The 15,025-nt window shown below is 48.8% G+C and overlaps 1 protein-coding gene across 2 annotated transcripts in view; it reads right to left on the bottom strand.

The window, feature by feature from the left end:
• Window positions 1–571: 571 nt before the first annotated feature.
• The window catches only part of LOC137428546 (ras-related protein Rab-3B), a 54,027-nt gene continuing 39,573 nt past the window's right edge, over window positions 572–15,025 (bottom strand). For both annotated transcript variants that reach the window (XM_068118459.2, XM_068118465.2), the window contains exons 3-5: window positions 4,641–4,759; window positions 2,818–2,942; window positions 572–875 (exon numbers count right to left, since the gene is read on the bottom strand). In XM_068118459.2, the coding sequence (XP_067974560.2) occupies window positions 697–875; window positions 2,818–2,942; window positions 4,641–4,759 (423 nt within the window). In that variant the 3' untranslated portion in view covers window positions 572–696. The remainder of the gene's footprint in view (window positions 876–2,817; window positions 2,943–4,640; window positions 4,760–15,025) is intronic.

Below are 15,025 nucleotides of genomic sequence, written 5' to 3'. Positions count from 1 at the left end.
AGGCTGTCTCTTTCTGTCTTCTACCGACTCCTCTCCGGCCTAGCTCCCCTTGTTCTGTCTGTGCTCTGTCCCCCAAATATTCCTGCAGGATGCACAAGATCTGCCAGCAACCCTCTTCTGGTGAAATTGCCAAAATCAAGACTCTCTGTTCACCTTCACTCTTTCATTCCTCTTTTCTCCCGCTTATGGAACAAACTCCCTCACTCTCTTCAATCCCTCTCCTCCCTCCAGGTCTTTAAAACAGCTGTTCACCACCATCTCTTATCTTCCCCCATCCAAAACCTTGATCTTTTCTACCCCCGTTAAAACACCCCAAATCCGTCTCTTTAAATCCTCAACTTCTTTCTTGAAATTCTTAGAAGTGTTCCTTTGCTTTGTACCGTGTACCCCTCCCTCCTCCCCCAGCCCTTCCACAGATCTACCGACGTCCTTGTTCTCTTCTATTGTTGTGCTTCCCTCTCTCCCCCTCTTGTCTCCCGCCACCTTCATTGCATGTTTTATGTGTCTGTGCATGTTTTCTTGTTTAATGTGTTGGCTCTTACACGTGCCTCCATTCTGTATAGAAAAAAAAAAAAAGACAAATGGGGAAATTAGACAATTCGACTTATACTCCATATCGACTTGTATGCCAAAAAATACGGTATTTTTGTTAATTTTGTTTGTGAAAAAACTTTCAATGTACCCCTAATAGTGGACTCAACAAGCACAATATTGACCAAACTTTTGAGGTGTTTCACATTGTGATCCCGAAGGTCTGGCACAGCTGTTGCTTTCCTCACTCTCACTCATCCTTTCACAGATGCGGTTCACAAGGCATTCAAAGGCCTCCATCACATTCACATTATCCTTGGCACTTGTCTCGAAGAATCCAAAGCCTGCTTGAGCAACAATGTTAATACTTTGCAAGCAGAGGTTTTATCAAGTCAACCTAAAAAAATGTAAGCATCAAAAATAACATTTAATTTACAGAAAATAATCTAAAATCACGTTTACAATTATTTGCATTGAATGGATAGCATCGTTCAAGAAGGAACCATTTGTGGCTGGAATGCCATTTTAGAGACAAAAGGAATATTCATAGCAATCAAACAATAAAAACAAGATGCATGCAACACTGACATAACACAAAACATAACATAACACAATTACATAACACAAAATAATCCATGTGCAGAAAATAAATGTTCAACATAACATGTATTATATTATGTATTATATATATATATAGATAGATATAATATAATTCGTTTGACTTTATTATTCGTTTGACTTTTGACTTTATAATATAATTATTCGTATAATTCAACATAATGATCCCGGTGTGTACCCCGGTTTAGAATAGGTACACCGTATCCCTGCGCATCGTAAGAGGCGACTAAGGGTTGGCGTCAGGAAGGGCATCCGGCCATAAAAACATTGCCTCAAACAGGGAACCATGATTGTCATGGGGCCCGCAAGGCGAACCCCCGCTCTAGCGGGGAAAATGGCCTCAAAACGATCATTCATTCATTCATATATTTATTTATTTATTTTTTATTTAAATATATATATATATATATATATATATATATATATATATATATATACATATATATATATATACATATATATATATATATATATATATATATATATATATATATATATATATATACATATATATATATATATATATATATATATATATATATATATATATATATATATATACATATATATATATATATATATATATATATATATATATATATATATATATATATAGTATATATATATATATGTATATCCATGTTTTTTGTTTTTTTTTGCTCTTATCCCCTACCAAACTCATCCACCAAGTTTCATCCGGTTCTGTCCACAACTTTTTGAAAGACCGTGCTATACAGCATATCGTTTTTGGTCCCATCTCTCATTGGTGAAGAATCAATTAAATAAATAAACTAGAACGGCACTCTTCGACGTCATGACGTCGACTGATATGCCTCCGCCCACATTGTTACATTATTATAATACTTGTATCATGTTTGATTTAAATCCATTCAGCTGTGCCCACGTTAGCCCATTTTTACCTGACATGACATGACCTTTGGCCTTTGACCCCCAAAATCTAATCAGTTAATCTTTACATCATTATACATATCTGTGCCAAGTTTGACTTAGATTCCTTGAGCCATTCTCAAGTTATAGACCTATTACACACTTTGACCTTTGACCTCTTGACCCCAAATTGTAATCATTTAACCTTTACATCATTATACATACCTGTGCCAAGTTTGAATTAGATCACTTCAGCCATTCTCAAGTTATAAACCTATTACAGACTTGACCCATGACCCCAAAATCTAATCACTTAATCTTTACAACATTATACAAACCTGCACCAAGTTTGAATTCGATCACTTCAGCCGTTCATCCTGCTATATATCATTTTTTTAGCCCTATTACTCAATGGTGAAGAATCACTTTAAAATTCTACGAGCCAGATCCAGGTCCAGATTTTCACAAAATTTCACAAATTTGTCCTTGTCACGTCTCACACCCAACCTGCACCAACCTATTATTTTGAATATAATGTACGTTATGAAATATAATATAACGTTATGAAATTTCATCAAGATATAATGAAAGTACCAAATAACACCCAACCTGTACCAATGCCCTGCACGTTACCTGTACCAAATTTCGTCCGAATCCGTCCATAACGTGATATATGAACAGGCTAGTTGAATCAAATTTTTCTACCTATCTTTTCCCAGTAATATTTGTCAGTTTAGCTTTCTCATGAGCCAAAAGACTTTCGTTGGTGTTTCATTGTACCTAGCTGTGCAGCAAGATGGCAGCCTCGGTCCCGTGGCACCATTCTTTCTTCATCCAAGTCCATTTTGTTCCCCACTAACACAACTTGTGCATTGTCCCACGAGTAGGTCTTGATCTGTGTCGCCCTGAAGATATAATGAAAGTCAAACGTTTCCAAACTCAAGTCCCAAATCAAAATTCAATAAGCAGCACACATACTTATCGGCTCACTTGTCAAGCAGATTACCGACTGTTAACTCAGAGTCCCAAGCATTCATTTGTACTTCCTGGCCACCACATAATCAAGCCGAGGTCCTTAAACACTCAAATGTAGACCGCAGGTCTTCATTTAAGAACGCTGCCGTTAACAATGTATGAGCAATGCCCTGCCAACCTGGAGCCACACAGTTTCAAAATCAGCCTTACAAAGTCATAATGGTACGTTACTGAAGAAGAGGTGATGCACCAATTGGAGGCTGAAGCTAAAATCCTGGCCTAGCAGTCATAATAATTTAGGAACTCTTAGCTAATCGGACAGATAAGCAGGTTTGAGAATATGTCATTGAACAGAAAAAAGAAGTATTACCATGGGGAAATGAATTGTTAGAGCTTGCAAGAGATGTATGATGCAGTTATGAAGAAGTTTCTGATTGGTAAATTGAAGGCTTGCGTAAACTCTCAAAGATATTTTCCTTGGCAAACCGAGTGATAGCAACAGTCATTTATCAAAGTTTGTGTTTTTCAGTTTGGTATAATTTGTTTTCAGAATTCCCCATCTATTTCCCCACAGAAATTGAGGTTATCAATGCTGTGATGGACCGTGCTTGTCATATTACTTTTGTCATCCGTCTGCATTGTATATTTTAACAAGATAGACCACTGTGTGATACACCAATGGTTTTGCCATATCAGTTGTACTCGCAACATCAGTGTTTGTAAGTAACATTTCCCCGAATACAAATGCTCTTTGACCCATGTTGGAGTTTGTACGTATATAGCATCTTGCATGCACCATTAGGATACACGGTTTACTTTTACATGAATTACAAGAACATCATACAATAATTATATAAGACAGAGTATAAGATAGGGGGTTTTCATTTGAGATTGCAGCAACTTAAGTTGCGTGCTCAGATGGGAGCATCAATACAAGCAGACCAAGTAAATGAAAATTGGCTTAAAATCTTTAACTGCTTTTTGGGGAAAGTGTGGGGGACAAATTGTCTATAATGTACTATATAGCTTCCTAATTCTTACAAAAACCTTTACAGAACATTATAAACGCTCCATACAATAATATCAACTGCACACAATTTATTGAAAAACGAATGGATGAAAGAAAAGCAATGTCATTAGAAAATGAACAAAACATTTAGAAGTACAAGTTGAACAACACACATGGTCTACAAAGGAAGAGTAATAAATAATACAATATGCACTCCATCCCTTGATTGAAGATGAGGCCAACTATTAATTTGCAATTGGCCACTGTCTTTGACATCAATACAAATTTGTATTATGGACTTTAGGCATCAAAAAGCTACATATATGGAACAATCAGTTTCAAACGGAGCACCTCACTGCCATTAGAGCATTTAAATTGCATCAGATGTGGCAATAAATGTGAATTAGTGCTCCTGGCTTGCCAGCTCGATGACAGAAGCTTGCCATTTGCTTTATTGGCTTCACCCTCCCTATCCCATTTGGAATCCTGTGCTAGCACAGGCAATTTGCTGATGTGATTAAAGGTAGATGCATTTCACTCACTAGGTTATGCAATTTTCCTAATGCATACTTGTATGTATTTATTGGCTTCAAACAAATGGAAAGGAAGACAGGCTTACCAGTTTTGTACAGCAGTGAATGAATCTGAACTGGTTATGTCGTACAGCAGCAAGAAACCCATCGCACCACGGTAATATGCAGTGGTGATTGTGCGATATCGTTCCTGTCCAGCTGTGTCCTGGGATGAGGACATAAAGATTGGTGAAAACTCTCAACTTAAAAAAAAAAGCAATTGGAAATCCCCACAGATACAAGTGTGGCGAGGTAGCAGATATTGTCTATCACACATTGCCCTGGTGTTGGGCTAGCGGCTATGGTGTCAGCTTAGGATCCTAGGATCCTGGGTTCGAATCCCGGTCGATCGCTGAATTAATGCCAGGGGGGTTGACTTAGCCTGTCATCCTTCCGAGGTCGGCTAATTGAGTACCAGTTCACTGGTAATTCCCTGCTTGTCGTTAAAGGCGGCAAAAAGGGTTGGCGTCAGGAAGGGCATCCGGCTGTAAAACATTGCTTCAAAAAGGGGACCGAAAAACAACAACAACCACGGTTCCCGAAAAAGGCCAACCCCCGCTTGCGGGGAAAAATGGCCTCTAAAGTTGGTTTTTACACATTGCCCCACCAGCAAGATATCTCGTTCAGTTTACTGATTAAAACGGTTTTGGATGAGGGATGATCTAAGATGACGGCGAAGAGCTGTCTTGAAGCCATGGAGGGGAGAATGAGATTGAAACAAATGTGGAAGTTGGTTTCCCAAGTGGGGAAAAATAGGAATGAATGGGTGGAGGTGAACAGTGATTCTGGAGTTTAGGGGTTTCACCTGAAGCCCTGTATATACTTGGGGGATGGGAGGGGAGGAGGGGATGTGGTGAGTGGAGACAGGGCACAGAAAACCAGATGGCGTAAGACCAGAGGGGAGGCAGTAGAAGCCAGAAAGATCACCAACCTATCTGTGATGTGAAAATGATAGGCCCAAAGACTCAGCTTCATTGTGGAAGATTCCAATGATCTTGATGGCCTTGGTTTCCATGGCATCAATCGGAGCAAGGTGTGAAGCAGGGGGTGTGTCTGAGCAAAAGCGTGAAGCAAGGGTTCAGCCCAGAGCAGAGAGCAGTATTCTATCAAACTGCCGGTGAAAGCCTTATAAGTGGATAGGATTTCAGGTATGCCAAGGAAGGACTTTGCACAATGGAGGATGGCTAGTCAGTAACTGGCTTTGGAGGCCAACTTAAAAGTGTGGTTTGTTCAAGAAAAATCATAGTTGCCAGTAATGGCTGAAGGGTTTGAGTGACTGAACTTCTTCAAGATGATTGTGAAAAAAGTAAATGGGAGGGTTTGTTAGATGAGATGGTCCTTTTGGAGAGACAGATTGAGAGTATGATATTTGTTGAGACTGAAAGACATATTCCTAGTGTTTGATGAGATCATAATTCTATCAAGGTCATTAGAGAGGGGTGAGGCTGCTGTCTGTCTATCTGAAGAGCGAGGGATGTTACAACAGACCAGACCGTGGAGTCATCAGCAAAGAGACCAAGATGACTTTCCAGAGTGTCTGAAAGATCATTAATGAATATTAGTAATACTAGGGCATGCCCGTACTATATATAAGCTAGGACGTGCCCGTACGTGGGTGCCCGTTCCTTGCCAAAAAAAAAAAAAAAAAAAAATTTGTGTAGGGGTGTGTGTGTGTAAACATCCTAAGGCGTGCCCGTACGTGGGTGCAAAAAAACATGCGTGCAAACAACAACAACAAAAAAAAACTTTGAAACCACGTGGCAGTAACGACCACAGAACCCCCCTCCCTCTATTTACATGAATGGTTTGGTCCATTCGCAACGACCACAGAACCCCCCCCCTCTATTTACATGAATGGTTTGGTCCATTCGCAAAGCCAAAGCGAACGACCACAGAACCCCCCCCCCCCCTCTATTTACATGAATGGTTTGGTCCATTCGCAAAGCCAAAGCGAACGACCACAGAACACCCCCCCCCCCCCTCTATTTACATGAATGGTTTGGTCCATTCGCAAAGCCAAAGCGAACGGCGAACGGCTAAATCGCCATAGCTCGGTAAGTACTTGTCCGATTAATTTAAAACCTTGAAAAGGCACATCCTCGGGTCCCCAGCAATATACCTGGCAAGTTTCAAGTATATCGGACCGGTAGTTGTCGAGAAACAGCGGTCACAGACAAACAAACAAACGTACAAACGTACAAACGTACAAACAAACACACAGAGATTACTGGAATTATAGATAGATGATGGGCCCAGATAACTGCCTTGGGGCACCCCAGCCTTCTCACGTCTGACACTGAAGACCTCAATCCATTGCTGGGAGAGGAGAAGCAGCACGTCCAAGGTAGAAAGACCTGGTCTGAATCTGAATTGATTATTATCTGAGATCTGGCCATTGGAGAAAAGGAAGGATCTAATGTCAACTGCGATAATAGTGGATTCCATAATCGTGCCGATTATTGGATGTAAGCTGATAGGTCTGAAGTTAATAATATCGGTTTTTGCTCCTTGTTTATATAATGCAGTGATGTTGACTGATTTCCAAACAGGTGAAAGATGACTGAGGGAAATGATAGGATGAACAGAGCAGAAAGAGGATGTACAGGGGCGCAGCAGCACAGGTTTTTTAGGACATGTCAGCTGATGCCGTCCTTTCCAGTAGCAGAGTCAGATTGGATGGTTGCCAAAATCTTCTTCACCATCTCAGGTGCTAATGTCACAGAGTCCATGCAGGAGCAGTTGAGTGTGACTGGGTAGAGTGTGTACTGAGTGTGAGTGTGAGGCGTTGGGGACGCAATATTTGGAAGCAAACACATAATTGAGGCATTGGGCCTTCTCACGAGCAGAGTCGCTTGTGATGCCATTTGAAGTGAGGGAAGGGATGGAAGGGGGGGGCATACAACAGAAACAGACTGACCAGGCACCACCAGGTCTTTAAAGAAGGAGATAAGTTTTGGAGTTCAGGCTTTAGGTTAGCGAGATGTTGTTTTCTGGTTTTCCTGAGGGTTCACAAACAGTTGTTGCGAGCTTTGTGGAATGATCTGAGATTGCCATCGGTCGTGTTTGGTCTCCGGGAATAGAAGGAAAGTTGTTTCAAGGCAACTGCCTCGCCACACGATTCCGAGTACAATGACTGGGAGGATGTTTAGGATAACTGAAGACGAGGCAGAGTGGATCTGTGCATAAGATTTCTGTGGAAGAATTCCCAGGTTGGGCTCATATCAGGGGCTTGTGTTCTCATCATTGTCCTATCACATACACAGCCTGGTCAAAATCCTTTGGCCCTGTGGGCCAGATTCGCCCCCTAAGTAAATGTTGATCCGTCTATCCGGCCGGCAGGCAAAATACAATGTAGCCCATGCCATAAAAAATAAAATGTTGCCTACCACTCACCTAGTTCTTCTATTCCAGAAATTACAAGCGGGATGAGAAAACCTTTGGGGTGGCCCTCGTGTGTGCCATATTGTTCTCTTGAGGCAGAATCTCGTCCATGATGATCGTGCCATGGCAGAATTCCACTGCCTTATTTTGGCACATGATGAAGCTGATTATCACTGAAGCAGTGAAGCACCCCTCGTTTCTTTCTTTAATACCCATGCCATTTCATACTGGTGACTAACAAAACAGCTTGCATGGTTGATTATGATCCTTTGTATGTTTCCCATCCCTCATGGGCTCATTCCATTACCCATCAGTATTGGAGGTGGGTAATTATTTATACGTACTCCTACTGTGTAACCCATATCTTATTCAGATTGCTAACAGTGAGATTTGTATAATGTGATGCAGAGTTTGAGAAGGAGAACCTTCTTTTGTTCCTTTCAAAACAATGGTTCTGTTTTGTTGGCCTGTTTAGCATTCCCACCTGCACCTCTGGATTATGATGTAGGGAACCCAGGTTAAACGACACAGCACAAGGATTGGAACACACTGTTCGATGTTAACATTACCATGTTGTACATGCACAAGGTGTGACCGAACCTTTTCGTAGCCTAACATAGTATTTACTGAACCACTCTAACCCACCTTAGCACAACATCGATGCAATTGATATTCAAAAAATATCTTGGAACATTTTGTTTGGTGGAATTCACAGTGCATTCTAAACCTGGCTCAGATATCCTCTATGAATTATATTCATGGGATCTTTTCATCTGCTTCCCAAAACCAATTGTGTGTGTGTGTGTGTGTGTGTGTGTGTGTGTGTGTGTGTGTGTGTGTGTGTGTGTGTGTGTGTGTGTGTGTGTGTGTGTGTGTGTGTGTTATTGAATCTACCTATCTGAAGGATGTCTAAACACTTGTGGATTATTATTTGTTTTTTTATGTCCGCACAATGTGGGTGCCTTCAGGATGAACTTTAGCCGGGGAGCGTTTGGGCACCCCGGTCTGATACTGCCGCCCACGCACAGAACAACTTGTGAGTGCACGTGGGTCCCGGCAGTCCCACTGGCCTAGCGCTACCATGTTTAGACAGCGAAAGCCGTCCCCGGGCACCGGTGCCTACTCCCGAAAGTTGAGAGGGTAACGGCGTCAGGCACGGTAGGACACCCGCGGAGCCCCGGCGGACCAGGGACGCGCGAGCCTACGCGTTAGCGTGCTACGGCGGAATCAACGGCTTCGGCCACGGCCAGGCCGATACTCGGCCCGGTCGCACCGGAAATGAACTGGTTCGACGCCCGCGCTGGAGAGGTCGCGGGCGACTGAGATGTATTAACAAATTAATTAATTAATTTGAGACGTCCGATTTCTAGTGTTTGGAAATTTGGGAGAGCTTGACCCTAGCCTTTCCCTTGCGAGGGCAAGGAGGAACTTAACACTTAAGCTTAGCTTGAAGAACACCCTGACCAGCGCTCACGGTGGGACGGCAAGGCAACCAGAAGGGACGAGGTTCTCCTGACCACGTGGCCCTCGATTTGGGAAGCGACAGGCGTTCCATTAGTGGACGCGCCCCTCACGCCCGACTTTTGGGCGGCCCCGGTAGGCCGTTTGTTTCCATTTCCCTCTATAGTTTCAATGGGTTACGAAGACGCTCAGCACAGCAGTTTATATTAGACAAGGGACAAGGACTTTTGGCGATTGCAGTATACTTTTACATGTATTACAAGAATACTTATAGACAAATCAATACGGAGTACATATGGGATTTAATCCTGGGGTCACATCATCATGAAATAAGTGCTTAAACAGTAATTCCAAATAGGCCAAAACCTAGTGATATAAGCCAATCTCAATTTTAAATAGGGAGATCCATACCTTCATTTCATGAAATGACAATGCACATGCTACTCATCTCAATTAATACAGAAAGTGTTTACTGGTATTGCAAAACGAAAAGTGCAATTACTTTTTATTACCTTTGTCCTGCATGTGACACACAGTGCCCTCCATAAGTATTGGAACAGTGAATTCAAATTTGTTGTTGGTGCTATATATTAATCAATACATTTGGAATGGAGATTATAAGATGAATATGACACACGAGTTCAGAAGGTCAGCTTTTATTTATTGCAATTTATGTGCATATATGTTTTACCATTGTGGAAAAATAACAATTTCTATGTTCAGTCCCCTAATTTTCGGTAAGCATAAGGATTGGAACAGATTAACTTTAAGTTAATTAAAGTAGTATAATAGTATTTGCTTTCATATCCTTTGCATGCAATAACTGCATTGAGCCTGTGACCTGCTGACATCACCAAACTCTTGGTATCTACATTGAGATGCTTTGCCAATCCTTCACTGTAGCCATTTGCAGTTGTTGTTTGTTTTGGGGGGTTTCTGACTTTAGTCTCCTCTTCATCAAGTGAAACACATACTTCATTGGATTTAAATCAGGAGATTAACTTGGCAAGTCTAAAACCTTCCACGTTTTCCCTCTGAACTCCTTGGTTGTGTTGGCAATGTGATTTTGGGTCATTGTCTTGCTTCATGGTGAAACGCTGCCCAATGAGTTTGGAGGTGTTTTATTGTGCATGGGCAGACAAAATGTTTCTGGACACTTCCAAATTCATTCTGTTGCTGTCATCATTAGTTACATTGTAGCGGTTACCGCTGGATGTACATAATCGCCTTGCACCGGCCAGAACACGGCCAGACGCGCCTCTCCCGGGCATGCCCGGACTCACTGTTCCCGGGCACGCCCGAACCTCCCGGGCACGCCCAGTCTCGTCTTTCCCGGGCATGCCCGCTCTCGCCTTTCCAGGGCTCGCCCAGAGCGTCCGGGCATGCCCGCTATCGCCTTTCCAGGGCTCGCCCAGAGCGTCCGGGCATGCCCGCGATCGCCTTTCCAGGGCACGCCCAGAGCGTCCGGGCATGCCCGCTATCGCCTTTCCAGGGCTCGCCCAGAGCGTCCGGGCATGCCCGCTATCGCCTTTCCAGTGCTCGCCCAGAGCGCCCGGGCATGCCCAGCCTCGACTTGCCAGGCCGCAGCCAAACACGCCCGGGCAGGTCCAGACTCGCCTTTCCAAGGCTCGCCCTTGATACCCGGGCATGCCCGGTATAGCTTTTGCCGGGCAAACTTCCCGACATAAATGTGTATATATATTGTTGCCCGAAAAACGGGCTTGTCAGAATACCTGAGCTGTTTTGTTTCAATAAAGCAACTCGGACGAATTCCGTCTTTCGTCGCGTCAATTCTTTCGACTCGCGTTGGAGCGCAGTTCCTTCATTGGTGACCTACCGACATGGATACGGCAGTGACGCTTAAACTGCCTACCTTCTGGGAGACTCACGCGGCTGTTTGGTTCGCCCAGGCGGACTCCCAGTTCGCCCTGCGAGGCATCACCGCGGACGACACCTGCTTCCACCATGTTGTGGCGGCGCTCGGTTCCACCACCGCGGCCCGCGCCTTGAGCCTCCTCCAGCACCCGCCGGCTGCTGACAAATACGACGCGCTGAAGACGCTCCTCCTCGGCGCTTTCGCCCTCTCACCGGCAGCACGCGCACGGCGCCTGCTTGACCTGCCCGAGCTCGGCGACACGCGCCCGTCCGAGCGCATGGACTATATGCTCTCGTTGCTCGGCGAGCACTCTCCGGCATTCCTGTTCCGGGAGCTGTTCCTCCGTCAGCTGCCTAACCCGGTACGCCTCGCCCTGGCTGGCACTTTGATCACGGATTCCCGCGCCCTCGCCAGGGAAACCGATAAGATCTCCTCGGCGGGCCAGCACATCGGCGCGGTTACCTGGAGCCCGCCGCCGTCCGAGGCGACGCCCACGACGCCCGAGCGCCCTGCGCGGTTGGAGGCCGAACTGCCGGTGCAACTGGCGGCCACCACGCCGCACCGCCCGCTTCCGACACGACGGCCGGGGCCTCCACCTGACCGGGCGTGGTGTTATTACCACGCCAGGTTCGGACACAAGGCTCGGACGTGCCGGCCCCCGTGCACTTTCGGCAGGTCGGGAAACGGCCGGGCCGGCGTTCATTCCCAGCCATGAGCGCCGGCCACTCGGGCAACTTGCTGTTTATTCGGGACAAAGCGTCTGGACGGCGTTTCCTGTGCGACACCGGCGCCCAACTGAGCGTCATACCTGCCTCCGAGCAGGACAGGCTGGACACAGTTTGCGGCCCCTCTTTGGTCGCTGCTAATGGCTCGGCCATACTCACTTTCGGCCCACGCGTCGTCACCCTCTGCTTCGGCAGCCAGCGCTTTCAATGGACTTTTGTTACCGCCAGCGTCCCCGTGGCTTTGCTGGGCGCCGACTTCCTCTGCGCGCACGGGCTGCTGGTCGACGTCAAACGACGTCGCCTTGTCCACGCCGAGACCTTCAGCTCCCTGGCGTGCACAATGAGCAGCTCCGCGCCGACCGAACTGTCGTGCGCCCTCCCGACAACGAACGAGTTCGCTCGCCTGCTCGTGGAATTCCCGGCCCTCACGCGGCCGACGTTTTCGGCCGTCGCGGTGCGGCACGGGATCGAGCACCACATACCCACTACGGGCCCGCCGGTCTACGCCAGGGCCCGCCGCCTCGACCCAGCCAAGCTCGCCGTGGCAAAGGCCGAATTCGACGCGTTGGAGCACCTCGGCATCGTGCGGCGCTCCGATAGCGCGTGGGCCTCGCCACTGCACATCGTGCCAAAGCCGGGGGGTGGATGGCGCCCGTGTGGCGACTACCGCCGTCTCAATGACGCTACCACCCCCGACAGGTACCCGATCCCGCATATTCAGGACTTTTCCGCCCGTTTGGCGGGACGGGTCATCTTTTCGAAAATTGACCTGATACGGGGCTACCACCAGGTACCTGTCCGGGCGGCCGACGTCCCGAAGACGGCCATCATCACGCCGTTCGGCCTGTTCGAATTTTTGCGGATGCCGTTTGGCCTCAAGAACGCGGCCCAGGCGTTCCAGCGCTTGATGGACGGCGTGCTGTGCGACCTGCCGTTTCTTTTCGTCTATCTGGACGACATCCTCGTCGCCAGCACGTCCCGCGCCGAGCACCTCCTCCACCTCCGAACACTGTTCGGTCGCCTCAGCGAGCACGGCTTAATTGTCAACCCGGTCAAATGCCACTTCGGCGCGACGACCGTTGACTTTTTGGGCCACCGCATCACCAAGACCGGGGCCGTGCCGCTGCCGACCAAGGTCGAGGCCATCACCACGTTCCCGCGTCCCCGTTCCATCAAGGCCCTCCAAGAGTTCCTCGGCATGGTGAATTTTTATCACCGATTCGTTCCCCGCGCTGCTCAGCTCATGCGGCCCCTTTACGAGGCCCTCCGGGGCAAGCCGGCCAAGCATGACATTGTTTGGTCCGCGGCCATGGACGCGGCCTTCGCCAGTGCCAAACGGGCCCTCGCCGACGCAACGCTGCTGGCTCACCCGGTGCTCAACGCGCCCATCGCCCTCACTACGGACGCCTCCAACTACGCGGTGGGCGCCGTCCATGAGCAATGGGTGGACGGGGTTTGGCAGCCACTCGCTTTTTTCAGCCGGCAACTCCGGCCGAACGAGTTAAACTACAGCACGTTCGACCGCGAGCTGCTCGGGCTATTCCTGGCCGTTCGCCATTTCCGACACCTCCTGGAGGGCCGCCCGTTCACGGCTTTCGTCGACCACAAGCCGTTGGTCTACGCAATGGCTAAGGTCACGGAGCCGTGGTCGGCCCGCCAGCAGCGCCACCTCTCCGCCGTGTCGGAGTTCACCACGGACATCCAGCACGTCGCCGGCAAAGACAACGCCGTGGCCGACTGCCTTTCGCGGGCCAGCGCGAACGCGGTCCACCTCGGCGTGGACTTCACGCTCATGGCGGCCGACCAGACCACCGACGCCTCGGTGCAGGCACTCCGCGTGGCGGACACGGGCCTCGCCTGGCCGACATCCCCTTCGCGGGCACCGTCCTGCTCTGCGACGTCTCCCAGGGCCAGCCTCGCCCCATCGTGCCCGTTTCCTGGCAGCGCCGCATCTTCGCCTCCATCCACGGCCTTTCTCACCCGGGCCGGAAAGCTTCTCAGAAGCTGCTGTCGGCGCGTTTCGTCTGGCACGGCCTTCGACGAAACATCCGCGACTGGGCCAACGCCTGCACGGCCTGCCAGCGAGCCAAGGTCCACCGCCACACCCAGGCCCCGCTGGCACCTTTCGCCGTGCCTGAACGGCGTTTCGACCACGTCCACGTGGACCTGGTGGGTCCCCTGCCCCCCTCGCGGGGGTTCACCCACCTGCTCACCATGGTGGACAGGACCACCAGGTGGCCGGAGGCCGTGCCCCTCACCTCCACCACCACCGCCGACGTGGCGCAGGCGTTCATCGCCACCTGGGTCGCGCGCTTCGGCGCACCAGCGGACATCTCATCCGACCGCGGCCCACAGTTCACGTCTGAGCTTTGGGGCGCGGTCGCCCGTTCGTTGGGGGTCACGCTGCACCGCACCACGGCCTACCACCCCCAAGCCAATGGGTTGTGCGAGCGGTTTCACCGCTCCATGAAGGCCGCACTCATGGCCGGCCTTCAGGACGAGGGTTGGGCCGACCGGCTGCCGTGGGTCCTTTTGGGCCTTCGCACGGCCCCCAAGGAAGACCTCCAGGCGTCCGCCGCCGAGCTCGTCTACGGCCAGCCACTCCGCGTCCCGGGCGAATTCGTGCCTGACGCTACCAGTCCCTGGTCCGCCGCTCGCCAGCGCTCGGACCTCCAGGAGGCCGCCCGACGATTTGCCCCCGTGCCGACGTCCCACCACGGTGGCCCCCAGTCCTACGTCCCCCCGGCGCTTCGCACAGCGGAGTACGTCTTTGTGCGTCATGACGCGCACCGGAGGCCACTCCGGCCGCTGTACGATGGGCCCTTCCGGGTCCTGCGACGGGGCGACAAGTCTTTCATCGTCGACTTCGGCGGCCGGCCGGACCGGATTTCTGTGGACCGCCTCAAACCGGCGCACATGGACGTCGACCGACCACCACGGTTGGCCCTTCCTCCGCGGCGAGGCCGCCCCCCGTCCACAGTTCCCCCCG

Source organism: Myxine glutinosa, chromosome 1 (assembly GCF_964187855.1).
Source record: "Myxine glutinosa chromosome 1, kmMyxGlut1.1, whole genome shotgun sequence".
Taxonomy (NCBI): domain Eukaryota; kingdom Metazoa; phylum Chordata; class Myxini; order Myxiniformes; family Myxinidae; genus Myxine; species Myxine glutinosa.
Note: the sequence above shows the minus strand (reverse complement) of the source record. Positions and strands in the feature narration are given on the sequence as shown.